The 26,984-nt window shown below is 36.0% G+C and overlaps 2 protein-coding genes and 2 long non-coding RNA genes across 9 annotated transcripts; 1 reads left to right on the forward strand and 3 right to left on the reverse strand.

Moving 5' to 3' along the window:
- The first annotated feature begins 1,356 nt into the window (after window positions 1-1,356).
- On the forward strand, window positions 1,357-11,735 carry LOC113711768 (uncharacterized). 6 transcript variants are annotated; one of them, XR_003453156.2, is made up of 10 exons: window positions 1,357-1,623; window positions 1,944-2,009; window positions 5,697-5,777; window positions 5,889-5,942; window positions 6,024-6,092; window positions 9,780-9,842; window positions 10,037-10,119; window positions 10,227-10,292; window positions 10,395-10,491; window positions 10,917-11,735. XR_003453156.2 is itself a non-coding variant. In XM_027234963.2 (10 exons), exons 1-9 carry the CDS (start codon window positions 1,390-1,392, stop codon window positions 10,460-10,462), a joined length of 759 nt encoding a protein of 252 aa, XP_027090764.1. In that variant the 5' UTR covers window positions 1,357-1,389; the 3' UTR covers window positions 10,463-10,491; window positions 10,917-11,735. The 6 variants fall into 6 exon arrangements, 5 of the variants coding, with proteins under 5 accessions (XP_027090764.1, XP_027090765.1, XP_027090767.1 ...); XM_027234963.2 differs by having other exon boundaries at window positions 10,420-10,491; XM_027234964.2 differs by having other exon boundaries at window positions 10,420-10,491; window positions 11,131-11,735.
- LOC113711767 (uncharacterized) lies at window positions 11,715-16,248 on the reverse strand. The gene is made up of 3 exons (XM_027234962.2): window positions 13,063-16,248; window positions 12,239-12,686; window positions 11,715-12,042 (listed from the first exon to the last, which is right to left on the reverse strand). The coding sequence occupies exons 1-3, from the start codon at window positions 15,863-15,865 to the stop codon at window positions 11,847-11,849; spliced, it is 3,447 nt and encodes a 1,148-aa protein (XP_027090763.2). The 5' UTR covers window positions 15,866-16,248; the 3' UTR covers window positions 11,715-11,846.
- Window positions 16,249-21,829: 5,581 nt separating this feature from the next.
- LOC113711945 (uncharacterized) lies at window positions 21,830-23,205 on the reverse strand. The gene is made up of 2 exons (XR_011822045.1): window positions 22,448-23,205; window positions 21,830-22,222 (listed from the first exon to the last, which is right to left on the reverse strand). It is a non-coding gene; the product is annotated as an uncharacterized lncRNA (long non-coding RNA).
- Window positions 23,206-23,373: 168 nt separating this feature from the next.
- LOC140015396 (uncharacterized) lies at window positions 23,374-25,610 on the reverse strand. The gene is made up of 3 exons (XR_011822044.1): window positions 25,229-25,610; window positions 24,234-24,519; window positions 23,374-23,884 (listed from the first exon to the last, which is right to left on the reverse strand). It is a non-coding gene; the product is annotated as an uncharacterized lncRNA (long non-coding RNA).
- Between the last annotated feature and the right edge of the window lie 1,374 nt (window positions 25,611-26,984).

Raw genomic sequence — 26,984 nt, forward strand, 5'->3', positions numbered from 1 at the left:
AAGAAAACTCTCAATAGACAACAACCTATGAGAAAAAAAAAAAAACTCACATTAAAAAATTGTAAGAGAGACTTTTATTAGCACGAATGAAAAGAAACTAGAGTGAAGCCTCCTTCCATAGGGAAATATCAGAAAAAATCTGATCCCTCTTTCCCACGGGAGAGTTGAAAAAAGGTTTGGTTAGGAAACTTTTCTAAAGAGAATGAAATACAGAGAAAGAAGAGAGAACAAGGATTCAGAAGTAGAGATATTTGATCAATACAAAATGGCTCATGTTTAGTTTCTCTCTTTCCATCTCTCATACGTGGGAAAAAATCGAGAAAAAGTTTTTTTGTTTTAAATAAAATTTTTCGTAATCTCATTCTTTTCTCTTTCCATCTCTCTAACAATATCGAAGAAAGTTGCATTATTTTTGGTTCTTTGGCTTTTCATTATCTTTCTCCTTCTCCTTGTAGCGGAGTAGACGATACAAATATGAAATAACTTTCATTATCTTTCATTTTCTTATTGCACGCAATGATGTCAAACGTACATGACGTAGCCGACCACCCCGATCGTTTACATGACCATGCTGTGTGTGCGTAAAAGTAATTCTAAGTTGCAGTAATTACTTATTTAGCTCTTAATTGAGGGGGGGAAAAATAAAAGAACTTGAAGCTTAATTTGACAAGGCGCGGGGCGGGGGGCTGGGATTGGAATGGGGCGAGGGATGGAGGAGTTATTTGACAATAGGGCGAAGGCGGGGGAAGGAACAATAGGGTGGATCGTCTGCCCCAACCCGTTCTATTGTTATCCTTAATTTTAATATAAATTTTTTAGATTGGTTTGATTGTTGAATGAAATGTGTTAGAATATTGATGTATGGATTGTGATTTAGAATATTGATGTATGGATTGTGATTATAATATCTTTATCAATATTAATTGAAAAGCAGATTTTTTTTTATATTGGAAAATAGGTTGATATTAATTGAAAAATAGTTTTTTATTTGAAAATAGTTCTTTTTTTTTAGAGGAGGGCACCCTATGACCCGCCCCTTTTTTTTAAGTACTCTAGTAGCGAGTATCTGGAGACATTAGAAGCAGGTTAGGGTTGCAAAATGACTGATCTGATATGTTAGAATCGAGTCAGCCAAATTATGTTAGGGGGTTGCAAATGACTGATCTGATATGTTAGAATCGAGTCAGCCAAATTATGTTAGGGTCGGGTACCGAGTACCCGACCGTGCCCACTTTAAAATTTTTGCATCTTTGTCCAATTTCAGATTTTCTCTCCTTTGGGGCTTTAATGGACATTGGCCCAAACCCATCTAAGCCCATTCTCTAATTTTCTACTGCTGCATAATATAAAAAGGGAACTTTATCAGTGAACCAGAAAAAACAGTTAGCCATGCCGGGTATTGTAACTGCCACTCAATCTTTCATCACCGCCCCGCCTCGACTACTCTGCCGCCGGCAGCCGCCGATAATCAAGCCTAACCTTTTCTCTTTTGTGTCCTTCTCGAAAATGGGGTTTGATTCCTTGCAGAAAAGCTTTAATTTCCCAGCAAGAAAACTAGTGATTAGAGCAGCTAGAGCCGAGTCCAAAGGCGTCTCTCTTGGTTTCAGAGCACCCCATTTTGAGGTCCGGTTTGATTTTATTTTCAATTTTCTAGTAGTATGTAATCTATATTCTTCTGGGTTCTTGTTGATACTGCTTCATATTTTTCAAATTTTATGTCTTATATGCAGCAAGAAAAAAAAATTGAGATGTAATGCTTGTTTACGCATTCAATTGAGTCAAAGCTAGCGTGGTAATGATTTTCATTAGCTACTCCACTTCAAAGGAATTTAAGGATAGAATTCAGAAATTTTGAGCATAAGTTTTCATGCTTGCGTTTGAGCATATTGTTGAATTTCAATTTTTTTCCTTTTTATATATGACTCTGAGGATGCTGGATGCAGCTTCCGGAGCCGCTTACGGGTAAAATGTGGAAATTGGAGGACTTTGAACCGTATCCTGCTTTATTGGTAAGAGCTAGGCCATCCCCACTAAGGGTTCATTCCGTAGAATGGTCTAAAATATGTTCATATGACTGCTTTTTGTCAATGCGCTGAAGGATGTGAGTGTTGCAATTTCTTTGAAATCGTGGTTGCCAACATATGCATGGAGTAGGATAGTGTGACTGTTTATTTATTAGAGTAATTTGCTATTCTGAGAAATCTGGGTTATTTCCTATGGTATTGCACTTTTTAATACAACATAAAGAAATATTGACATGCTTATTTCTTTTCTGAAAATAAGAAAGTCGATATTGTCAAAATCAACATCAATGTTTATTTTCTCTTCATCAAATTCGGATTTGCTAGCTGCTGCACGGATATGAGGTGCAAATGCCATGGAACACAGGAAAATCGCCTGTCTGGTCTAGACATCTCTCTATAAGAACCAATAAATAGTATAAAAGGACTGACCCATTTCCCATGGTTAATCTCAGAATTGCCAGAACAAAGATATTAGGAATAGTGGTTTTCCAAACAATTGAAAATGCAAATTAAGCTAGCTTTGACAACAAAAGAAAAGATGATTTAGTTAGTTGTCTTCACCTTATATCTGCTTCAGGTGTAATGAACAATTTCCAGATCCAAACTAAGATTGGATATGGGAAGTGAATTCGAGTAAAGAATACGTACATGCATGTGTGGGTGCAAGTGTTGCAGTTCAGTGAGTTGAGATATCTATTGCTGAATGAGCACTTGTTAGGAATCGATTTTTAAGGGTTTGATGTGTGTTAGGTTTTTGAAATTTTTATTGGGTGAGTGGAGAAGAGGAGAAGGGATAGGCAGACAAGGAGAGGAAGGAGTGGAGAAGAGAGAAATGGACTGGAAGTTTGGGAAGAAGAACAGATACTAGAAGTTGATTTCTGTGGAATCAACTCACAAAATTGACTTCCCCGTTTTAGGAAGAGGAACAAAAGCATCAATATTTTTTTAAAAAAATTTGGAATAAAAATTGCAATGTTGTGGTAAATAACCCAAGCAATCTTTGAAATGGCATCATGAGGTAAAAAAAAAAAATGAAGAAAGGATAGAATTATGCTATTTTATCATCTTTGAGGACCAGCCTACATGCAGGAAAACCTTGTGAAACATGGTGACATGCTTAGGAACATATTTTATGGTGAAAGTGATTGGTAAGGGAAACATAAATAACTTGCTTGATCATGTATGCATGAGCAGTTAAATTATGCATCAAAAGTTTGAATTTCCTAGCGAATAAGAGTTTCAATGTTTAGTTGGTTTACTTGGTTCTGGGGAACTATATGTGCTAGTATTTTTTATTTTTCTTAGATTTAATGAGATTGTTGACTTGTTGTCATAAAATTGAAAATCTTTGTAATTTATTGGTGATTAATTCAACTTTTTGGTGACCTAGGCTTTGACATGAATACCAAGATATATAAACCTCATGTTTTCCCTTGATAATTTTTTTTTAAAATACAGTTGCTGACTAAGATTATAACAAAGGTAGGACCTAGAGTGAAGAAGAATAAAGAATTTTGTTGCTAAGTGGTCTATATGGTTCTTAATCAAAAAGTATTCAGGTGATTTAATGCCTAATAAGTAAATCTCAGATATTTAAGTTAGAACTCTAAGAATTTTAGAAGTTGGGATTAAGAGTTCGGAAATTGGTGTGCCTATAATGCTTAATAAGATTATCTCGTATTTAGTTAGCCGTCCTTATTAATTTTTGAAAGGAACTATTGATTCTCCATCTGGTATTGTGATGCACGGTAACTGATGTTTAATGCCTTAACCATATTAATATATTTACCGTAGTCGACAGAGAGTCTGGTTGTAAATTTAAGAATTATTTGAACCATTCAAGAATTTCCTTGTTTAATCTTCCTAATTTATTAAACTGATGACTCTGTTGCACAAAGAAAGGTCTCGGAAAAAGTAACTCTTTGAGGTGGGGCACTAAGTCTTTTGCAAGATGCTATTAACTGACCTGATGGTCAAAAAAGAGTTCTCCCCCTCTTTTTAAGACATGCTTTCTTGTTAATGGAGCTTATTGCTTCCACCAGAGTGGTGCATATCATACGAAATAGAATTTTCAGGTGGCTGTGATAACATGGAACCTAGGATCTGGGAAGGAGTTCTTTTTGTGTCTTTATCTAGATTGGTGGTTTTTAAGAGATAAAATTTGTGAAGTCGATGTTGTCAATTCTCTAAGAAGTGCCATTTCAGTACTGAACTTTGTTGATCAGAAACTACTGCAACCGTTGTTTGCTTCGAGGGGTTTGAAGGATCAGCAATGATATTGGAGGTGCTGGTACCCATTTTCTTCATTGGCACCGGAGTGTCACCACTGACCTTCTTTCCTGATCCTTAGCCTCGTCAGTCCAACCTCAATTCCAACCCACTCTCCTCCAGCCTTTTCACAAGCATAGCACTATGCCAAACCAAATGCCCAGTCCTTTATATCCTCTACTTTTAACCACTGTTACAATTTCTATTTGCTCTCACTACTTGAAAAAGGATATAAATAAGAAGAGCAGGAATCAATTTAGCTGCGAAGAGAAAGGAAGACACTCATATGGTGGTTTGGGTTGGGTTGAACGTGATGCTTGTGGTTTGAGGGTAGGGGTGCTAAATGGGTGGATTTACAGTTGTTTGTAGGCGTTTTAGAGAAGTTGGCAGAGGTTTGGGTAAGGAAATTTTTGGGGGTTGGTAATTAGAAAATCTTCTTGAGGGCAATTATGTCCACCCCTTAACGCAATGCCAATTTTGTGGTAGTTGATAACATAAGTGGGCAATTCAGCACCATTGAAAATATGGGGCAATACAGAGTATGACTATAATACATGAGGGCATGCTGTATCCTATATTTATCTATGCAACAAATTTTGCAAATTACAGAAATGTAATGAAGCAGTTGCTTCAAAGTTGAAATGTGGGACTAATATTAGACATATGCAAAATATAAGGCCTAAATTGTGTCAAGTTGAATGTAAAAGACTAAAGTGAAACAAAGCAAAGACCTTGGGGACTAAAATATGCAATTCTCTCAAAAAAAAGATATGCAAGCTTTCAAAAGAACTCCAAACTACTAGGAATCTGCCAAACTTTTTTTTTTGTGCAAAATAAATTTTCTCATTGATCAAGGAATTGAATTTGTACACTTGAATATACAATCATATGTATCTCCTATCTCACTATACAAGGCATTTCCATTCTACTCCCCATTCTAGTAATAGTGTCCAGTTTTCTTGAGTTCTAGGATATCCTGACCATGAACTGGTTACATATCTCACAGCTTCAATAATTTCCTTCAACAACCCAACAGTTGAAGCATGTCCTGCCTGAAAGATCACCGTGTTTCTCAGCCTCCATATATGGAATATTGTAGCAGCTAGGCAGAGTCTCTTGAGTTGGTGCGCAAAGGATTTAGAAGTCCAGTGAGCTGCAATCCATGCTAATTCCTCCTCCCAAGTATACTTACGTCTATATGTCAGACACATCACCTGCACTTTCTTCCAAACTGCCCTTGTGAGTGCACAATGAAAAAACAGATGCTGTATGCTCTCCTCTTCAATTTACAAAACACACACCTATCAGAATCGGGCAAACTTGCTGCTTAATCATAACCTAACAAATCTCTCTCTCTTTCTCTCTCTCTGACATCACTTCATCTCTTAAAATGTGTTTCTGCAGGTTATGTTCATTTGCAATCACTGCCCCTTTGTTAAACACTTGAAAAAGGATATTGTAAAGCTCTCGAATTTCTACATGAAGGTAGGAAGGTAACTGTCTGTCTTGTGTTCTTGCATTCGAATCACTTCTCAAATTGCTAGAACTGTACATTAAGAGTTAATAGCAACTATTTTTTTTTTGTTTCTGATGCAGAAAGGGCTTGCAGTAGTAGCGATATCATCAAATTCTACAGTTACTCATCCGCAGGTTTGGATGAACTTATCCTCCTGCTTTATGAAATTATAAAGCCTCCACATTACATGTATTACTCTGATCTATTCCTTGAAGGATGGACCTGAATTTATGGGAGAAGAAGCAAAGCTATTTAAATATCCTTTCCCATATCTGTATGATGAGGTTAGCTTTCGCAAGTCTATCATTGCCCTTTCTAAGTGGCTTATTTGTTCCCATCTTGAATCCTTTTGATTCAATTAGTAATCTGCTTTCCTGTAGTTGTCACTTAGTGAATTGCTGACAGTTGACATTTGGCCGTGTCTAGTTTAAGTTTCTATATGAATATCATCAAATAGCTCTGTTGGATATTTAATAGAATTTTCAATGTATGTTTGATTAATAAAATTTGACTATTATCTTGAACGCCATGATAAAAGTAAGAAAAGAACTCTATTAAACCAAAAAAGAGATGATCAAAACTAGACTGCTTATTCGTATGGTGTTAGACTCGAGAGACGCTGCCACTTATTACCTTGTGTTGACACCGGGGTCTCAGGAAATTTTTCTGAATCAAAACACTGGTTGACAAACCATGTCCTGATTAATTCATGGCAGTATGTAATTTCAGACTCAGGAACTAGTTGGATTGCTATGTTTACTTGTATCGGTCATATATTCAATTATTGATATTTTTATTGCAAATTAAAAAAAAAGGTTGTTTGTTTTATTAGCATTCTGAAAATAGGAAAATCAGTTCCTCGGAAATCACTCTGAAGTGATTCTTCTTTCTTCTTCTTCTTCTTCTCTTAGTGACATCTTTTTTTCCCAAACTCCCTCCACTCTTCTCCCCTTTCTCCCTCTCTTCCTCTTCTCCTTCTCCTGCCTATCCTTCTTCATCAATTCTCTATACTTGTACGAGAAGGAAAAATAAAGTAGCAGAGCAGCCTCAAAAGCAGACCTTGTGTGGAGCCTCCTTCAGCACCTTTCACTCCCAATAATTCCCTCTCCAACCACCATCAATATTAGAACTACACCCATAGTGGTGCCTTTTTCATTTTTGTGTAAACCAAGTCCCGACAGCCTGAAAATTGCAATCACAAAGATGGTAAAGTAGATTCAGGCAGAATATGTTAGTGCTGTGGGTTGGGGCCATCAGGCTGTCCTCATGGGCTTTGAGTCCAAAATACAGTGGCATTGAAAAAAAAAATCTAGCCTTCCTCGTCATCAGCATGAGTAAGAACAAAACCTATTAGAACTAAAAAGAATTATACCAAAGAGAAGAAAGTGCAGGGTAAGAATCAGAATGGAGAGCAGTGAGAAGTTGATGATTGCAAAACTACGACTTTTACTACTAATGTTGGGTGGGTGTGCATCAAGACTGGATGGATTGTTTGGTTAGAAGATCTGGAGAAGAGTAGAGGAGGAGTGGATAAAGTTTGGGGGAAAAAAGAAAAGATGAGAAAAAAGAAGAACCCTTTAAAGTCTATTTCTGAGAAATCAATTTTAAGACATCGATTTCCTTTTGGGAACAACAATAAAACCAACATTATTTCTCTAATTTCCAATAAAAATATCAATATTTCGGTAAGTAACCTTGGTATGTCTGTTTACTGTTTTTCTGATTCAAAGTAAGAGTTCTACAGGTAAAGAATTCTTTGAACCTCAGTCAAAAACTTTAAAACAGAAAAGCGTGAACAATGTTCTATATTTTATTTTGGTGGCTGAATTAGGTTGTTTATATGAGTTGAATTTCAATACATGATTTGTTGAGGTTGTGGTTTCCTCGTTTGCTCCTCAAGGAAGCAGTAACTATATAGTTATTGTTCTGATGCCTTTTAAATTTGTATCCAACAGACTAAGTTCTTGAGTTGACTGTGCCAAACTAATATTCCTTAGGAATCAAATTGATATGAGCCTAATACACATATGGCCTACCTCAATTGCTTGGTAAGATGATTGGTAATGTTGTGTGACCTGGTGCACTGGGACCACCCAATATTTACTCGTGCAGACAGGTGTTAATGGGGATAAAACCAAATTCTTTCAGCCAAAACTTAGGAATGATAATTTGGTAGCCTGTAGTTTCTCCTATCAATGCTTGGTGCTTCTTTGCTGTAAAATCACTGTGCTAGGCAGTCATCTTTAAATCAATCTCTTCTTGTTTAAATAAACCTGCTGTTGAATGAGTAAGAGTCATTTTTGATTGGGGACAAAGATTCCCAAGGCATTTTATTATTGCTGAAACTACGAAACCATCTCACTGGTCTACATCTCTTGTGGAAGTACCCAATTGATTTTAGAGAAAACTTGTTAAAAAGAAGTAATACAAGTGTCTGCCCATAATTTTTATTTCGGTTGGTAAAGTACTTTTTGCTTCTTGTTAGCAGCTTTGGAAGAAGACTGGCTCATTTAGGATTGTGGCTGTCATGGAAAACTGTTTTATGATAATGTGACATTCCATAGCCTTTCTCTTATATTTAGTGGGTATTAGCCTTTTATATTCACTTGCTTTGATTGTAAGCCCATTATGCTGTGGATTTTGGATTATGAGTTGGTGTGTATCATAAATGAGTTCATACCAATTCCCCTTATTGTGCTTGTGCTGGTAAAGAAATATTACGAGCCATATAGTCTGAGGTTAACAGAACTGATAGCAGATGTATGTTAATAAACAGAAATGACACATTACAACAGTAATTCTTAAGAATTATAAACTCGAAGCTCTCTCTCTCACTCATAGAATTAGATCAAGACTAAGAATTCTAAATTCCAATCTCTATCTCATGCGGTAATGCATAAAATGTGAGTTGCCTCTGTGATAAATATCTTTTCCATCTCCGACAACTCATTAGCAGTCAAAGTTCGTTGCTTTGCCATTGTGTGTGTATATTTATCTTGGTTTGAAAAGGTTTTCTGGGGTTGGTTTCTCGGAGGGGAACGAAACAATTTACATAAGCTGAGGACTGAAGGATGGCCATGAGAAGCCTTAATAACAGAAAATCAATCACTTACATTTATACCTTGGCAGCCTTCAGCAAAGAAGGTTAGAAGGAGCATTGCGCTGACATGTGGGCATAACCAGATGGAAAGTTTAATAATGGAATATGTGCAAGGGGTGTCTCCTGCATCAAATGTTGCTGATTGACTCTGAACCATAAAACTTGGAAGGAGGCAATTGAGTGTAGCTTAATCTAAATTTTATTCCCAGTGGTCAAAATTACCATAAACCAGCAACCAAAAAAAAAAAAATCATTTCTTCTGATCCTATGTTTTTTTATAGAATCCAACCTTATCACTGAAAGTATTACAAGTTCTAACAATGTATCATTGCCAATGAATTCCTGGTGCGGCCTTAGTGTTTAAACCACTCCATACAGTCTGGAAATGTAAGATAAGGAACCGTTTTGCTGCTGAAGAAATTCTGTCTGACATCCCTGTAAATTCTGAGATGCAATTGTTCCTATTTCTGGAAGTCTCGGAAGCTCAAAATTTGCTCCATTGCCACTTAAAATGGACACATATAACTTCATACTCCAAAAGAATCCCCTGGAATCCCGGAACTTCTTATCAAACTTTTCATAGCCAATGCTTTCTTTTGGCTCCCCTTCGGTCCATCTCTGTTTAAGTCAAGTGTTATGGAACAAGTAGAACTATCCGTGTCTCATTGTTGAACAGATGTACCTTTTAATTTCTTCCCCCAACTTTTTGATGCTCCTGACTTCTGCAGTTTACTTTTTGTAATTTTGTGTTGCTGAGTTCTTTGTATAGAAATCGTGATTGGTAGTGCTGTTGGATATAGTATTTTTCTTTGTATGTGATATTTAGAAGGGCATCTTAATCTCTAAAGTGGTTCTTTACATTTTGCTACAGACTCAAGATGTTGCAAAAGATTTTGGAGCTGTGTGCACACCTGAGTTTTTCCTTTTCAGAAAGGTACCCGTGTCCTATTATGGAACCTTTAAGTGTATTGTCTTGTCCCCATTATGGCTTTGGTCTTCGTAGTATCCTTCATACTAACCTGCCATATATCTTTTACAGCCACTCTATTGTTTAGGCATACATGCTCATTTACTGTAGGTGTGAACCTATTTGATGTGAACTGTTAATTTAGACCTGCTTCATTACAGGACGGGCGTAGGCCTTTTGAGCTAGTGTACCATGGCCAGTTTGATGATTCACGGCCAAGTAATGATGTGCGGGTCACAGGAAGGTTGAATCTTTGACTTCTATCAGTGCCATACCGAGTTTCTGCAATTTTCTCTTGACCTGCTGCTTTATGTGCAATTGTGCTGAGTAACTTCTATAATACTTGTTCAGGGACTTAAGCCTTGCAATAGACTGTGTTCTTAGTGGTCAGCCAGTGTCTTCAGATCAGAAACCAAGGTAATGTCTGCAACTCTTTTTCCTTCAAGTCTGATTTTACTTGTATAATTAAGTGAGAAAACACAAAACAAAAAGAAATAGAAATTGATTTACATTTTGTAGGATACTAAATTCCTCTTTACTTTAGCATTGGGTGCAGTATAAAGTGGCATCCCAAGGCACAGCTGTGATTATTCCTGCTGGAGTCAGCTTTTATAAGGTAACTATGAAATATGCTTCTAGTTGAGCAAGATCCATTTGGAGAAACTCTTTTGTTCTATTTCTTTAGTTCTCCTCCGATCTTTCGCCGCCATCTTTTGGTCCATGAACTTGTATGACAAAAACTGGTATTTTACTCCAACTAATACTCAAAATTTAAGTCTTTACGCATTCCATCATTACTAAACAGATCTTTTTTTGTATGAGATTGTGTTCATGTACTCTGTGTTTCTGGTTGTTTATTGATTCTTAAGATCTGTCAAATATCAAACTTTACTAGGCGTTTTGCTGAATTTTATATGCTCATAGATGGATTGTCATCAATGGAACACGTTAGGCATTTAATTTTGAAGTCTCTTTCTAAATTCTTTTTCTTTACGTGTGAGCTATCAATTAACTGTCCTTTTCTTTGCCTTCGTCTGCCAGCTGAGAGTCACATGCAAGCGATGCTATAAGGGATCTGTTCACACTATTAGGACCCTTTTGTCTCCATCACTGTGTAATTTTTTTTTTTTTGGGTGCAGAGAGACTTTTTAAGTAGTTGATAGTGTTGATGGAGGACTTCATACTTTAGCATATATTTGTAAAATTGATTTCTGATGTACCCTTTTAAAAGTACCTTAGTTTGTGGTTTTGACAGTCAAATCATCCGATGCAGTGAAGAGTGAGTGTGAGAAAACCACATTTGTATGACTCTGCTATGTTGTACGTGGGCTCTTTATTCTCCTTGCAGGGAAGTGCTTATCAACCTAAACATCAGATGTTATGCATCCTTAGCCATTGAAGCTTGATAGCTTACTGTGACCTACCAGTGGGACTGAGAAGTTTTGCCATCACATGCCGAAAAGCAACGCATCTTTCAGAAGATGAAACTGTATCTCCCTTTATCTTTAGTGAAAGCAATGTTGGAGGAATTGGTAAGGTGTGATGGTCCATTTGGTTCCTACTAATTATAAGCTCCATTTGCTTCCGGCCAACCAAGATTTCGTCCCTTTCGTGTCTATCCCAGCTCTTCCCCAAAACAACCCATGGGATTGATAGCTACTTCTCCATTTCTGGGACCCATTGTAAAGTATGCATGTTTAACTTAATGCAGGCTTGAAAGATGTTTGTAGCTGCTGATAGCGACTTCCTTTATTCTGAATCATTGTATGGATATTATTTCATTATCTTAGCCTTCTGGTTTTGAATAATTGATGTAAATTCACCAATGACAGAGATATGCTTGCTTAGCCCTTGATTGAATTTGAAATTGTTTAAATCACCGTCCTAGAAACTGATAGAGGAGAGACATATTGGAGGAGGGAAAAAGATCCAGATATAGGGAGAGTAGGTTATACCTTATATTGTCCACTATCAAATCATCAGTACTGTCTGACCATGGAGTCTGAGTTCAAATGAAAAGAAAATGAACATGAAGGTTGATTGGTTCTTGCACCTCTCTGGAGGTGGAGGGAATTTGTGCTCGGGCAGAAAGGGAATGGTTTTGTAAAGTGCTTCAATCAAGTTACAGCTCCTTGGAATCAGATCATGGGATTTGAATCCTCCCTTCCTAAACAAATTAAATCTTAATCAAGTTATTAGGAGGTGGAAACTCTGAAATCATAATACAATGACGAAATGGAGTGTTAATCTGACAAGAAAAATTTTTTTATCTACCTATACAGTTTATTAGTAACTTGGAAAGAATCAAAGGACCAAAAAAAAAAAAAAAATCCCGACAATGAATGAGATCTAACTATTCTGACCGCTGGGAGGGGGATCTAATTAGGGGTTCAGAAGATCTTGAGAAACTAGAACAATGAACCGCTGCTTTGGTGTTGGAAACCATTGCTTTCTGCAGAGAATTTGGCTTCTCAAAATCCTCATTCTCATGCCTGATTTCTCTGAGCATTGCCGTAACATCTTTCATTGTTGGTCTATCATCAGGACTGGGGTTCACACAGAGTAGAGCCACCCCAAGCACTTGAAGCATTTCTTGTGTTTGTGTTCCAGACAGTAGAAGTAGCTGTTGATCAAGAATTGACGTAAATTCTCTGTGCTTTATTCGCATCTCCCGTTGAACCCAAGTGACAATGTGGGCACCATTTGGAATCCTGGGATCATTTGGTTCCATCCCTGTTAGGACTTCAAGAAGCACAATGCCATAGCTGTATACATCACTCTTCCCTGTGATTCTCATACTGTATCCATATTCTGCAAGGTGGGACATAATAAAGTTAGTCACCAAGCACAAAGTTATGATAATAATATAATATCAAATCTTGAACTTCATCTATGAACAACTCGAGATAAGTCTGACTTAGTGGTTATCGACAAATGTGGATACGTCTGAGTATCTTTTGAGAAGAAACTTTTACCTTCTTGTCGGAAACAAAGAAACTGTCCTGAGAAGTTTCTTAATGAGAAAATTAAGAAGCATCATTTTGTGTATTTGATGAATTGAGGAACCAGTTTGATGTATAGAATGTAAAATGGTCGTGGAGTGTCTTGATTATGCTCAAATTTATTGTCGAAATTTAGAAGAAAATATGTCAACTAGAACTTGAATATGTGAAGCTTATTTACTTACCAGGAGCAATATAGCCATAGGAACCCGCCACAATGTTTGAAGCTCTCGAATAATCTGCTGAATCTACAAGCTTTGCCAGTCCAAAATCTGCGAGGAAAGCTTCATACTGTGGACCAACCAAAATATTGTTGGCCTTGATATCGCGGTGAACAATTGGAGGGATACAGTCATGGTGCAGATAAGCCAAACCATCAGCTGCTCCAAGTATGATTTTATACCTTGCATCCCAATCCAAGTATATCATCTTACCATGAAGAACTTTTGCCAAACTCCCATTACTGATGTAATCAAACAATAGCAATCTAGTTTTTCCATTGTTACAGCAGCCCAGAAGTCTCACTATATTTTTGTGCCTGATTGATCCCAGTGCTCTAACTTCTGCAGAAAACAAGTCCCTCTGCGGAATTTCTCCAATCTTCTTGGGCCAAAGTTTTTTTACGGCAATAAACTGCCGTACTGGGATCTCCACTCGATAAACAACACCTGAGCCACCCTTCCCAACAATGTTAGATTCAGTAAGCTTTCCTAAAATATCATTGACAGAGAAGTTCAGCTTCTGGAATGGCGTGAAATCCCACTGGAGTCCAGTCTCTTCATCACTCTTTCTGCATATCTCATCATGACCTCTAATGTAGAAGATTGCTCCAACTGTGAAGATTATAATAGTCACAACAACACTGAGAACAACTAAGATAGTGAGGTTCCTGATGGACTTCCTGTTCTGGTTTCCACTGAAGTAACATCGGTCTCTGTTAATGCAGAGCTCTTGGTTACCAGCAAAAGAAGCATTTGGGAGATCATGAAAGAGTTTCGTATTGGGAAGTACACCTGAAAAATTGTTGTAGGAAACATTCAAGGAAACAAGATTGTCAAGGTTACCAAGTGCTCTCAAGCTTCCTGTCAACATGTTGTGGGAAAGGTCCATGTTTGCTAGCTTTGAAAAATTTGAAAAGCTTTCTGGGATGGGCCCTATCAAGAAATTCCAGCTTAAGTTCAATAGGATATCTAACCCTTGCAGTTGACCAATCTCATCTGGGATTAAACCACTGATACTATTTCTGCTTACATCCAGCAACTGTAAGTCCTTACAGAGGCCTAATGACTTAGGTATCAAACCGTTGATGTTATTTCCATTCAGTAAAAGTTTATTTAATGATGTGAGCTTGCCTATACTTTCGGGGATGTTGCCTGAAATTCTATTCATTGAAAGATCCAACACATTCAGTTGAGATAGTGAGACAAAAGATAGAGGAACTGTGCCTTCAAGCTTATTCTCATGGAGATCGATCATTTCCAGCTGCATGCAATTTCCAATTTCAAAAGGAATAGCTCCAGTAAATTGATTTTCTGCCAACTCGAGGAAGCCCAAATTTTGTAAGAGCCCAATTTCTGAAGGAATTTGACCATCAAACATGTTTGATCCTAATCTCAATCGGTTTAGGCTGGTACAATTGCCAATGTCTGGTGGAAGTCCTCCAGAAAGCAGATTGGAAAGCAGCAGCAGCTTAGACAAGTTCCTCAGATTATACAGATTCTTTGGAACTGATCCAGTGAGGTAGTTGTGAGAAAGGTCCAAGCTTTGAAGCTTCTGGCAATTGGCTAATTCGGCTGGTATGCTTCCATTCAGCTGATTCTGCCAGGCAAAGAACAAATTAAGCTCCATTAAGTTCCCAATAGTTCTTGGAATCTCGCCAGAAAAATTGTTGTTATCCACTTCAAGTTGCGTCAAGCTAGAAAAGTTGCCAATGTACTCTGGAATTCCACCAGAAATAGAATTATCAGACAAGAGGAGCTCCTCCAGTGTGATCAAAGTTTCAAGGGAAGAAGGTACCTCTCCACTCAGAAAATTCAAAGACAAGTCGATCACAGTCAAGCTTGAACAGTTTCCTAGATCTTCTGGAATGGAACCTCTCAGGTTGTTCTGCCACACCAACAACCTTTTTAGATTCTTAAGCATTCCCATCCCAACTGGTAGTCCTCCAGAAATTTGATTTTCATAGATAAAAAGATTTTCCAATGCTGAGCAATTACCAATTTCTGGTGGGATCTCACCAGTCAGATTTGCTGTATATACTGAAAGAGTCTTGAGATTCTTCAGTTCTCCAATACTATGCGGAATCTGACCTGATATCCCAGTATCTGCAAGACCCAAAATAGTTAAGTTTACGCACTTTGATATTTCCACTGGAATTTCTCCATGAATTCCAATATTGCCACCAATACGAAAGATTTCCAGAGCATTTAGGTGGCTGATTTCCACGGGAAGTTTTCCAGAAAACTGGTTGTCAAAAAGTTCAAGCTGCCTCAGTTGTGAGCAGTTTCCTATTTCTTCAGGTATTCCACCATGCAACGAATTCGAATTCAATGACAGTACCCGCAAATTCGGTAACTTTCCTATTTCAGGTGGTATCATCCCTGTTAGAGCATTAAAACTGAGGTCTACTGTGGCCAGAGACGACATATTTCCAATGGCTGGTGGGATTTCTCCTGTCAGGTTTCCATTTGTGAGTACAAGGACAGTAAGAAAGTTGAATGAGAGGACTTCACTAGGAAGTGAAGTGGGAAGATTGATCGAAGTGATAGTGATTTCTGAAACAAAACCACCGCTAGTGCATTTGATGTAATCCCATTTGCATGGATTTTGATGAGTTACATCCCAAGAAGAGAAGAAATTGGCAGAAGAGGAAGAGTTGAAGGTTGCAAGCCATGACAAGAGAGAGAGACCTTCTTGGTTCAAAGCAAAGATGACAGGGAATAAAGAAGCACTCAGATATAGAAGGATGGTAATCTCTCTGTTTGGCATGATGAGAAAGTTGTTGTACTCTCTAGTATTCTTTTACAGCTTGTTCTGGATTAGTACTGCATTTACAAAAGAACTTCTGGAATGATATCTCTATCATGGCAGCAGTGTTGAAATACCATTGGTTTCTTTCAAGAATTATATAATAAACTGATGTCCTTGAACCTTTTTGCATCAGCATAAAGGCAAACAAATCCTCTTCCACACAGATTTTGTCAAGTTCTATCAGTAACAGTGCATATGAGAGAGAGAGAGAGAGAGAGATATCAGATGGCTCAGCTTTGATGTGATGATGTGGAAATGTTGGGAGTGCAAGCATACCTTTATGGATGTTTTATAGTTCTATTATGGTACTGTTTACCTTGTACCTTTACTAGGAAAATTTCAATGCACAGGCATGGCATTTACTCTTTTGGAGAGACATTAAAAAAGTTCAGACTTTGTAGTTAAAGAGTTGTGTTGCTACATATGTACATTACTCTTTGGAGCTTATTATCCCTTTTCTTTATAATTCCAGGTCTCAAAGAAACTTGGATGATCAGGAAATTGATGTCATTGCAGTGAAATTCTTTCTATACTTGAGCAATTATAGTAAATTTGGGGTTTTCTTAGGAAGTACAAGTGTAGCTTTCTTTGTGTCTAGTAATCAGCTAATCATTGCAGAAAGGAAGAGTATAAATGCACTTTAAGCACCCCATGTTTGAGACTTGAGCTTGATTACACAATCATCACATCCATGCACGTTAGATGTACCCAATTTGGATGTCTGTTTTAGCAATTCCCACTAAGTTTGGATTATTGGTTGGGCAATCATTCAAGGATTCTTGAAACTTTTGGAAGTTTTAAGCTAATTGGTTTGGTTTTCCAAAGTTGAAATGTCTAATTGTACAACTAATGAGAGAGACAAACCACCATCACCACCACCACCACCACCACCACCTCAACTTGTGTAGGGCACCACACCTTTTTCTCATCATAATTGTTGGTAAGGTCTCAAAATCTGCTTTACTGGGACAAAGTTGCCTGTGTCATGAGACATTGAATCCAATTATCTTCCAACGGGGAACCATTCCCTAAAAGGTGAAGCCCATTCTTCTCCCATACACAAACGTACCTAAGAAACTTCATTTATTTACATCTTCTGGGATTGGGTTGGTTGGAGATAAACTTCTGGCATATATTCTGAACCCAAAAAAAAAAACAAAAAACCTAGGAGATAATCCAGTATGGCTAAACATATGAATATTTAGCCCTTTTTTTTTGGGTAAGCTGAGTATCAATACTTTTAGTATCAACTGTGATTAATTAGCATATGAACGTTGAGAGAGTTCCATTTTGGTCCTCTAAAGTAGCACAAAATTTTATATATAAGCCACACTCACATATTTTTGGACTCTCATTCATCCCCTTACTTTAATCATCATCTAAGATTAACTAAAAAATAAGTTGGTCATTCTTATTTTTAAAGGCACATTTGCAAAAACTGACCAAACAACTGTTAAATGATTGGATTAAAGACTTCTAATATGGGTAAAACCAGATGAAACTAACTCCCATGTGCCTCACAACTGAGTTTGAAGTAGAAGTATCAACCACATTTGAGCATGGTTAAAGGAGTAATTTGAACTCCTTCCAAGAATGGTAAACTTTCAGTAATGTAATGGAAGGTGGGGCAAGGAAATTGATGACCATGAATATGGCTGCAGCTCAACATGTTCTCTCCAGTTATCTACTGCGAATTTATGATAAGATTTTTGCTTTCACATAACACTAAACTCAATCTCCTCACCAGCATTTTGATGTGGACATATTAATTCAGGGCATCTATCTACTTCTCTCTATACACACACACACACACACACACGAATGATCCATCTATCTACTTCTCTCTATACACACACACACACACACACGAATGATCCCTTTGCCAATGTACCCTGCACAAAATACATTAAGTGACCGACATGGATTTGTTGTTTTGTTGTTTCCATCAAATATTATTCAGTTGATACTTTCCTCATATTCAAGTTGGCCCCATGCCAATCTGTAATCATTCTGTATGGGCGGCTCCATCTATTTAACAATTTAACAAGCACTAGGTCACCAGTTTCTTCCAAGGAAAACAAAGTCTTATGATTTCTAACTCTTCTTTGTTTTTTTTTTTTTTGGCCTATATATATATATATATTTGATTCAAGGGCAACATTAAGACCTATAAGGGAGAAGGAGTAAGAAGAGGATATGAAAGTCTATGGAATTCATGCTTATCTAACTAATATTTCTATCCCTTGAGTTGGGTCTTAAAAATACTGTTCAGCTTCTATGTTTTGTGAGTGTTTATTCTATGTGAGTGGTCGCCTTGCAAAACAGTGGAATTGTTATGGTAGTCTTGTGGACAGAGTGAAAATTGAGGAATAAGGAAATCAGAAAATTAATACTGGTCTTTACAAGTTTAGCATATATTTTATTAAGTAGTTATAGTTACCATGGTTCTAGTAGATCATTGATCTAGAACCCAAAGATTATACCAAAATCTGTAGGAGATAAATTTTATAGAACAAACGTGTATGGGAAGGCAATTTACACACATAAAAAAATATGTGTGGGGGAAAGGGGAATAAATCAACAATATATCATGAATCACATACAATAAAAAGGCTATTAATCCTTCACTCTTTTCAACCGATTACAATAATATATGACTCCATATTTATAAATCACGTAATTTGGTAAACAAGTCTTATAACCATAAAAAATTTTCTAATAAAATACTAATTTTGAAATAATAAAACTACCATAACTTGACTCTCCAATAGAATTACTAAAATCTTAACTTATTAAAACACTGCTAAATAATTATATGAAAATTCTACTTTTGAGCCTTCATATAATATGCCAACAATTGATATTGTTGAAAATAATAACAGATGCAGGCCAGATGGAGAGAGGGATGTGTTGAGTAGTATAGGAGGAGGGAGTGTAAGTTGGAGGTTTCACTAAAAAAAAAAGATGCAGATAAAAAATTTACCAATGTCAATAGATTAAGGGCTCTTAGGTTCTTTGCCCCAAAATAATTCTGTTCTACCTTTTTTTTTTTTTGAGAGAAAAGGTAGATGAGGTTAATTCCATTAAAATTCAGCCACATCTATATTCTAATGGCTGCTGTTCTGCCTTAAGACTTGAGGAGCCATTCGGAGACAATAAAAATAAAATAAAAAAAAAAAAAAAAAAAGCTCATGCAACCCTTTATGAGGTTATTTTAGTACTTGCTCTGTAATTACTCATGCAACGATCATATGCCATCATTGTGATAGTGATTGATTCGCAAGTCCCCTGTCATTCCCTCCCTTCGTTATAGAACGCCAAATAATTGCTGAGGATTATTTATCTATAGTTGTTTTTAAGCTCCATTTTACTGTATCGCTTGACAAGAAAGACTGCACGAGTGAAGGAGCAGCCAAAACAGTCGTCAAGATTTTGAGTATTTTTTTCCTTCTTATCAAGAATCAAATGTTTTCCATGTCATAAATTTGAGCAAGAATGGTGCATGGATGGTCCTGAGAACAGCATTTATGCCAAAACTTTGACAGAAAATGAGCTTAACATTGTGGGGCATTTCATCAATAATGATTTTGGTCCAGGTTTTACAATAATTTACTTATCCCCAGTAGGATTTTCAGTGCCTAGCAACTCTTTTTCGTAATAGGAACCAAAAAGAAGAAGAATGGAATGAGCCATCTGAAAAGCTTTCTTGACCATGTTGATTTGAACACTACTAGATATAACCTCGGAAAAATGGCTTCAAGCTATTTATGGAACGCACAGAAGGTGGACGATCAGTGTAAACCATATGTGCTTGCAGCACATAAAGCTTGTCCAATGAGACTCTGTCTCAGAGTAGAAGCAGAAGGAATAATTTCTGATCATGATGGACACAGCAAACAAAAATGCCTTTCTTCTTTTAAAAGAGATGCAAAACCAATATAAAATGCCATCATTGGGAATTTTCTTCATCGGATGTTAGATATATACTGCAAGCATCCGTCATTTAAGAAAATTCCCCATGATGACATTTTATATTGGTTTTGCATCTCTTTTAAAAGAAGAAAGGCTTTTTGTTTGCTGTATCTATTTGTGTTTTTTTTTTTTTTTTTGTCGCAACGATAATAGCTGTGTAATTTACTTTAACCTAGTCTAGGGGGAGGGAGAGTATAAGCGACGGAAAACCCCATCGAAAGCACATGGATCCTCAGTGCCACTTTTCCAGTGGTAATTTAGCGCCACTTCTATATTTATTTAATTTGTCATGTGTTGTTTATTTAAATTTCTTCTATCAACACGTGATAAGTGGGATTGACACTGGATTTGGCACCGAGCAATGGCACAGAGGATCCCAACTGCATCGAAAGAGGTGCTGTGTCTATTTGTGACCATGGCCATATGATAGTATAATTGCCCAAAAAAAAAAGGAAAAGAAAAGAATAAGAAAAATACACTATAACTGCACAAAAGTTTTTGTTGAGAATACCAAATATCAGCCACCAAAGATTACTAGTCAGTGAAGTGCTAATAGTTGTAGAATGAAGAACAAAAACACTACTAGCCAAAATCCAAAAGGGCAGTGGAAGTGCAATAAGCTGGGAATTGATGAACATAGAGAAGGCAAAACGTGCAATGTACTTAAGAAGTAGGAAAACCCATCATCACAAGGTGATATAAAAGCATTAATTTAATCTATTACCGTCAATCAATTGAGTCATCTGAGTCGGATTTTAATAAACTCAGATTTGATTCATCTAGTTAGTAAGATATTCAGGTTTAGGGTCATAAATTTCGAGCTAATATATATAAAACTCGTGCTTGACTCACAATACATTCAGATTTTAAGATTAAATTGGAATTAGGCCAAAACACTTATTATTTTTTAGTTTTCTTAGTATAATTACTATAATCATTTAGTAGTAAAGTTAATTTGAAATCTCCAACATTAAAACTACACATACACCAATAATAAGTTCATCAAAAATACATAAACCAAAATTTTCTAACAATAATTGTATCTAATTCTTTTAAAATACATGAAAAATAATAATAAAACATGAAAAATATATCCATCTAATGAATCTAATTCCTTTTCCACTGATTACTAATAGTCTAATTATACATTACATGTTTAAAAATACTACATTTATAGCTATATATATATATATATATATATATATAATGGGTTGGGTTTTAATCGAACTAATTCTGTGTAGCCCAAATTTGGCTCACTTTTTGATTGGGCTTCAAATATAGGCCCAAACTCTGATTTATTTAGAATTATAATAGGTTTAGCCCATTTTCTTTCAGGCCAAATGAGATAATTTCGAGTCATCCTAACCCTATTGACAGTCCTAAATTTTAATCAAACATTGGATTAAATAATAGATAGATAATACCAAACTAGAAATACAAAATAACTTGTTCATTCGTTCCCCTATTCCTCCCACCTTGCCTTAAACAAGAAGCTTTTGAGTAGCACTAACGATGAATTATGGACACTTAATGGTCATTAGAGAAACTAACAAGACCTTTCTGTGTTTGAATGTAGTGAAAAATACTAAAGAGTTCAAGAATGGAAAACTATACCAAGATCGAAACATAACACTAGCTCCCTAGCTGATAAAAGGATAAGGTAGGTAGAGATGGTTATAATAGTTACTGTAGAAGTCAACAATACCTTTGTATATGTGAAGGCAATGAAAAAAGCAAAATATCGACAATCAGTTGAGACTCTGATGTGCTACAGGGTCAGTTATCATCCAAAATCTTGAAACTATAAAGTATTCCCTAACAATCACTGCTGTTAAGGGAATATTGGGCGGCAATATCTGCAGTTTAACTGCATGAAGCATCAATATATGGTAGATAGAAAGGGCAATTAAGAGCAGAGAAATTGCCAAGACAGAATTGGACAAGGCCACATTAAAACTGAAAACAGCAGGAAAAAAGCACTGCATTAATGCAACAAAAGGCAGGAGAAACCATGTCAATTGCTTTCTAAGAATAGCATTATTGTTGCCATTCTGCAGCATACCTTTTAATATAAGACCTTCGTAAGGATATATCCACTGTATGTTGTGATGCACAGGGTAGGACAAGCAACGCTAACAGCTAAAAACTTACATGATGGTTCTTAGTCAAAGGAGTTTTATGCTAAAAGGTTTGAGGTTCATCCGTTACAAACAACATCCCCTTACAGAATCTCCATGGTTGATCATCTGGTGTCCCAGAGCTCTCGACTTCTTCTATTGTTTCCGTTGCTTTGAGTGGGTGGAGTCGTCCTTTGAATATCTTGCACTGCACAAGTTGTGCTATCTGTAAGAAGAAAGACAATGCCATTAATTATGAGAATATAGCACAACTTTGAAGGTAAGTTCGAGTCAAAGGAAAAGGCAGAAGTACAAAAACATTTTCTTATTGGAATTTGGATATAAGGGAACTAATTTGACATAGAAAAAGAAACATCAAGTCATGGAAGAGGATAAGCATATGTTTAATTTGATCATCCACTGCAGTTGCTGCATAAAATGTGGGGTTTACACTATATCTTTGCATGCACAGTCCGTTCTTTTCCCTCAAGTTGCATTCCACGATAGTATATGAACTCTTTTTTGCAGCCTTCCACCATGCCACGAACACGGATTTCCAGTTTTGATTTAGGGCCTCAGTAAGCATCTCCATTAAACAGATTACTGTTTGCTGGCTTCATGGTGTAAGAAAACCATCTTTTCACGTTACCATACCTAAAATTATCTGCACAAATAAAAGAAAAAAGTGGCAAAAATAAAAACGAACACCCGCACGGCAGATGAATAACAAAGTGCATGAACTTTCATTGATCAAAGAATATCTATGATTAGTCAAACATGTTCAAGCCAATTTGCTTCAATATTTCTTTTTCGTAACAAGTAATTTGTTATTGGTTTTAGAAGAAGAAAGAAAGGCCAAATTATGTAGCACACTGATATATAGAGTTTAGGAACTGCCAAAGTTACAAAGTTGGTGCTCACTCCACCTATGTGATCCCTTTCAAATGGTAAATTATCAAGAAAACTCAATGGCCAAGAAAATATGAAACATGTAAGATAATTGTGAAGTTGAGCAAGATGCTCCATAAGCTAATTATGATAGTCCAAAGATATCTCTTAGTACTTTTCTTTCTACAAAGTAGCATGTGCTATGTTTCTTCCCTTTCTCACGTTGCAGCAATTGATCAAAAAGGGAAGCAGAAAGTGAGGTTATAAGAATGACACAAAGCATCATCTTGCCACCTTTCAGGAGACTGATCATCAGACTGTAGGGCTTTTAAAGTTTTTCTTACATTTTATTCCTCAATCGCAGCTGAAGCATATTTCCTGCAGAGCTACGGTCCTCGCAGAAAATCATTCCCTTCCCGGAGTGCAACAAGAATCACATGCTGAAGCTTGATTAACAAAGAAAGATAAACAGCTGGAAAAAACCTAAAGATGAAATGTAGTTAATGAAGAACACGCATAAAATAAGGCAAAGAAGAAATCTTCAAGAAAAAATTAGATTAGATGTTACATTAAAATTGATCTCTAATACTTGTTGGAGCTATTACGGGCTCTAGTTGAGTCCACTAAATTTAAGGAAGAGTAAAATCCAGGACAAATTTGAAAGATTTGGAGATTGGTTACCATGTATGATCTAGAACATCTCCGCTGGTAAGAAGTTTCAACAAACAAAGTGACTGTTCATGCTTCATAGCTGTTATTAGGTTTCTAAAAATGTGACCTAGGAGTCAATCCACAGAGAATGAAACAAAGGAGAACATAGAAATTAAGTAAATAAGAAAAACAATTGCAACAGAATGATGTTTCAGATAAAGAATTTGAGTCTCCAACCTTACAAAGAGGAAAAGAGATTTGAAGACAGATGAGATACTTGTGTCTTAAACTTCTCCAGCCTCAAGCTATCTTTGAGCTCTGATGTTGTAAAGCTATGTGTTCTGTAACACTGTGCCAGGAGATAAGAAGCTTAAAAGGAAAATGCCAATGTTTTTTCTTTTTCCAACTAGATATAAGTGACTGGAAATCTACTAGACTAAAATCTCATTTGGTGTAAGAAAGATTTTTAGACTTCCCAATTACCAATCAGATAATCTCCGTTCTTGCAGAACATAGTAAGTCTCTCCAATATTTTGACCCTAATTTTATGCAATCCTAATCCAGCAAACCCTTCACAAAGACATATAGATAATTCTAACTAACCCCCAAAAAGACAAAGAAAAAACATAGAGACTGCCTAAAGAAAAGCTAGAGATAAAAACAGTAAAATAATCAGACCACAAAATATAGATTGTTACCTAACTGGCAATGATCTGATATACATGCCCATCCATACACTTCTGAACTGATCTATCAGATTCAACAGCCGAATACCACTCGATCTTGATAGTAAATATCCTCTCAGCGTTCTTATAGACTTTTAACCTTACTTTCAGGGCTTTTGGATTAGACTTAGAACTTCTTTTCTTGCTCCATCTTGACAAATACTTATCCTCTTAGACTTGTGTAGCCGGATTACAAGAATACTATGTGAATGTGTCAGCAATAGGTGGAACATAGCTGTCCTAAGTCCTGATGTGCGTCCTGTAGTACATCAACAAAAGAGTGCTAAAAATACATAAATAAAAGATTTGGTCGAGAGATCACAATAACTAATTTAAAAAAAAAAAAGAAAAAACATTGCATGCTTCAATCAACATCAACACAAATGAAATCTACAGGAAAACTTGACCAGCTGGACTATTTGAAAAAAAGGGGGTTTTAGTTTTACAATCAAACGATGCATCTTACCACACAAAAAATACAAGTTTTCCAAAACAAATCACAAGCTAACTAGTCCAAGGAGGCCGGTATAATGGAAATAAACAAACAGAAATATTTTTAAAGAAAAAAAAATAAAGAAAACTCCAATTCTTAAACCAAACCCTAAAGGAAAAGGGATTCAAGAGCACAAATTTAATCATTTAGTATTGTATTTATATGACCAGGATTCTTATACACAGCTAGGAGGCAATCATAATTAAAAGTTTAATTAAGCCTAAAATAGTTGATTTATATCAACATGCATGCCAAAGAAAAAACATCAAGAATCAAAATAATTGACTTAAATCACATATTGCTCGTAAAGAACCTTGTAAGCTTTCAAACAAGTTCTCAAGATATGAGATGCCACTAAAATAATAGACATGCAACCCAATGATCAGAATTAAAAACCCTGAAAATGAGTAAAACCCCCAAACAAGAACTGCATGTTAATTTACGGATACAAAAAAAGGGAAAAAGTTCATATTACCAAATGCGAGTAGATCAAGGTCAATTCCAAATAACATTAGCTGTGGGAATGAGGTCCTGAAAATATTCATGTCGACTCAGGATTTTATTCGTCGAGAAACCAAGCAGTTCAGCATCAGTAGGGTCAAAGTAGACCCCAAAATCAGCTAAGTTCCCATTGCCACCATCATTACCTCCAGCTGGTGCTGGAGCTGGATTGGCCATTACTTTTTGTGAGTTGAAGAAGAAGAAATTAAAAGTGAGTTTTCTCTCGAGGTAGAGATGAATGGAGGAAAAGAACAGGAAGCTTCAGTTACAAAAATATTTGCAAGAAGAAGCCAAGAACACGCAGTGTTGCATTTTGGTAAGTGCTTGAAGTTTTGGACTTATGTTCAACCGAATCTTTAAGCAGTTTTGTAACCTTCTTCTCGCGGGGAAGTGGTAATGAATGTCAATTAATAGCTTTCTCTTTTTCTTTTTATTTGTAAATTTAATATTCAGTCTAAAAATAATTCTTTTTAAAATTAATCTTTATACACTATTAACTTGAGATACATGACAACCAATAATAATTTGAATTTGAAATCGAAATTCTGTATATATAACATGTGTAACCCCTACAATGAAAGTGTTAATACAAATTATTTTTTCAAATAAATACAGTTAATTCAAATAAATATAAATTATTAAGTGAAAACTGAATAACTAATATGTCAATGACTAACATGGTTACAATCCTAATACACATCTTACTACATATGCAATAATTTGTCAAACGAATTTTTCAGACCATCAAAATCAGGCCGGATCCAAGATATGGATGCCTACATTCACTAATAAGAATATGTGCATTTGCTGGTGCTCTGAACCTTTGTAAGATCTCTCTTTGCTTATCACCAAAGTGTTCAATCTAAAAAACAAAAAGACTAGGTGCATTTTTCCACAAAAAAAAAGGAAAATGAAAAGAAAAGAAATTGCGTACCTTGTATTTTAATTTTAAAGTTCATAGGTGGTTTTTTCTTTACCATTCGTATATCTAAAACATAATTTATTGGAGTTCTTGTGGCCTTTTCCTCAACCAAAATTTTTGTAGAAATAAATCTATAATTTTATCATTTTAAGAAACTTAGTAATACTCCTTGATATTGTTATTTAACCATTCTTAAATTGTAGTTATTCTTTTCTACAAAAAGAAAAGAAGTGATTACTCAAAATGTTGCTGAAAATATAAGCATGCTTTGTCTTGAAATTTTTGAAAAGCTGAATGTTTAACTTTATAAGTCAAAATAGTTATATTTACCTCACCAACAATTCCTCTATACAATTGAGTTGCTGTATAGTTTCATACCAAGGTTATGCCATATTCAGTTTCCAGATGAGATTTAGATTTCTCATTTTTGTTCATCAATCTCATACTTGTGTTAAGAATTCTATGTATAATTTTAGAAGCTTTAAGGCTTGAGCCATCACAAATACTTTAGACATGGAAAAGTAATGTATATACTGTTCTTTGTTGTATTTTGAGTTTCAAGTAGGGGTTTTAGATTAGGACCTTTAAACCCAAATATTACCCTTTTAAAGTACCTTACAATCTCTTCCGTTATATTAGATTCGGTCTAGAAAATATTCAAACCCTGAAAACCAAACCTGTAATCGTCAAATCCCCGGAAATGCATATACAGTGCTAATCCCTGCCTTCTTGTAAGTCTTCTGAAGGCGTTGTTATAGGCCAATATCGTACGCTTAAGATTGACACTTCATTCAAATTAAGAAACATT

Source organism: Coffea arabica, chromosome 10e, assembly GCF_036785885.1.
Source record: "Coffea arabica cultivar ET-39 chromosome 10e, Coffea Arabica ET-39 HiFi, whole genome shotgun sequence".
In the NCBI taxonomy this organism is placed as follows: Eukaryota; Viridiplantae; Streptophyta; class Magnoliopsida; order Gentianales; family Rubiaceae; genus Coffea; species Coffea arabica.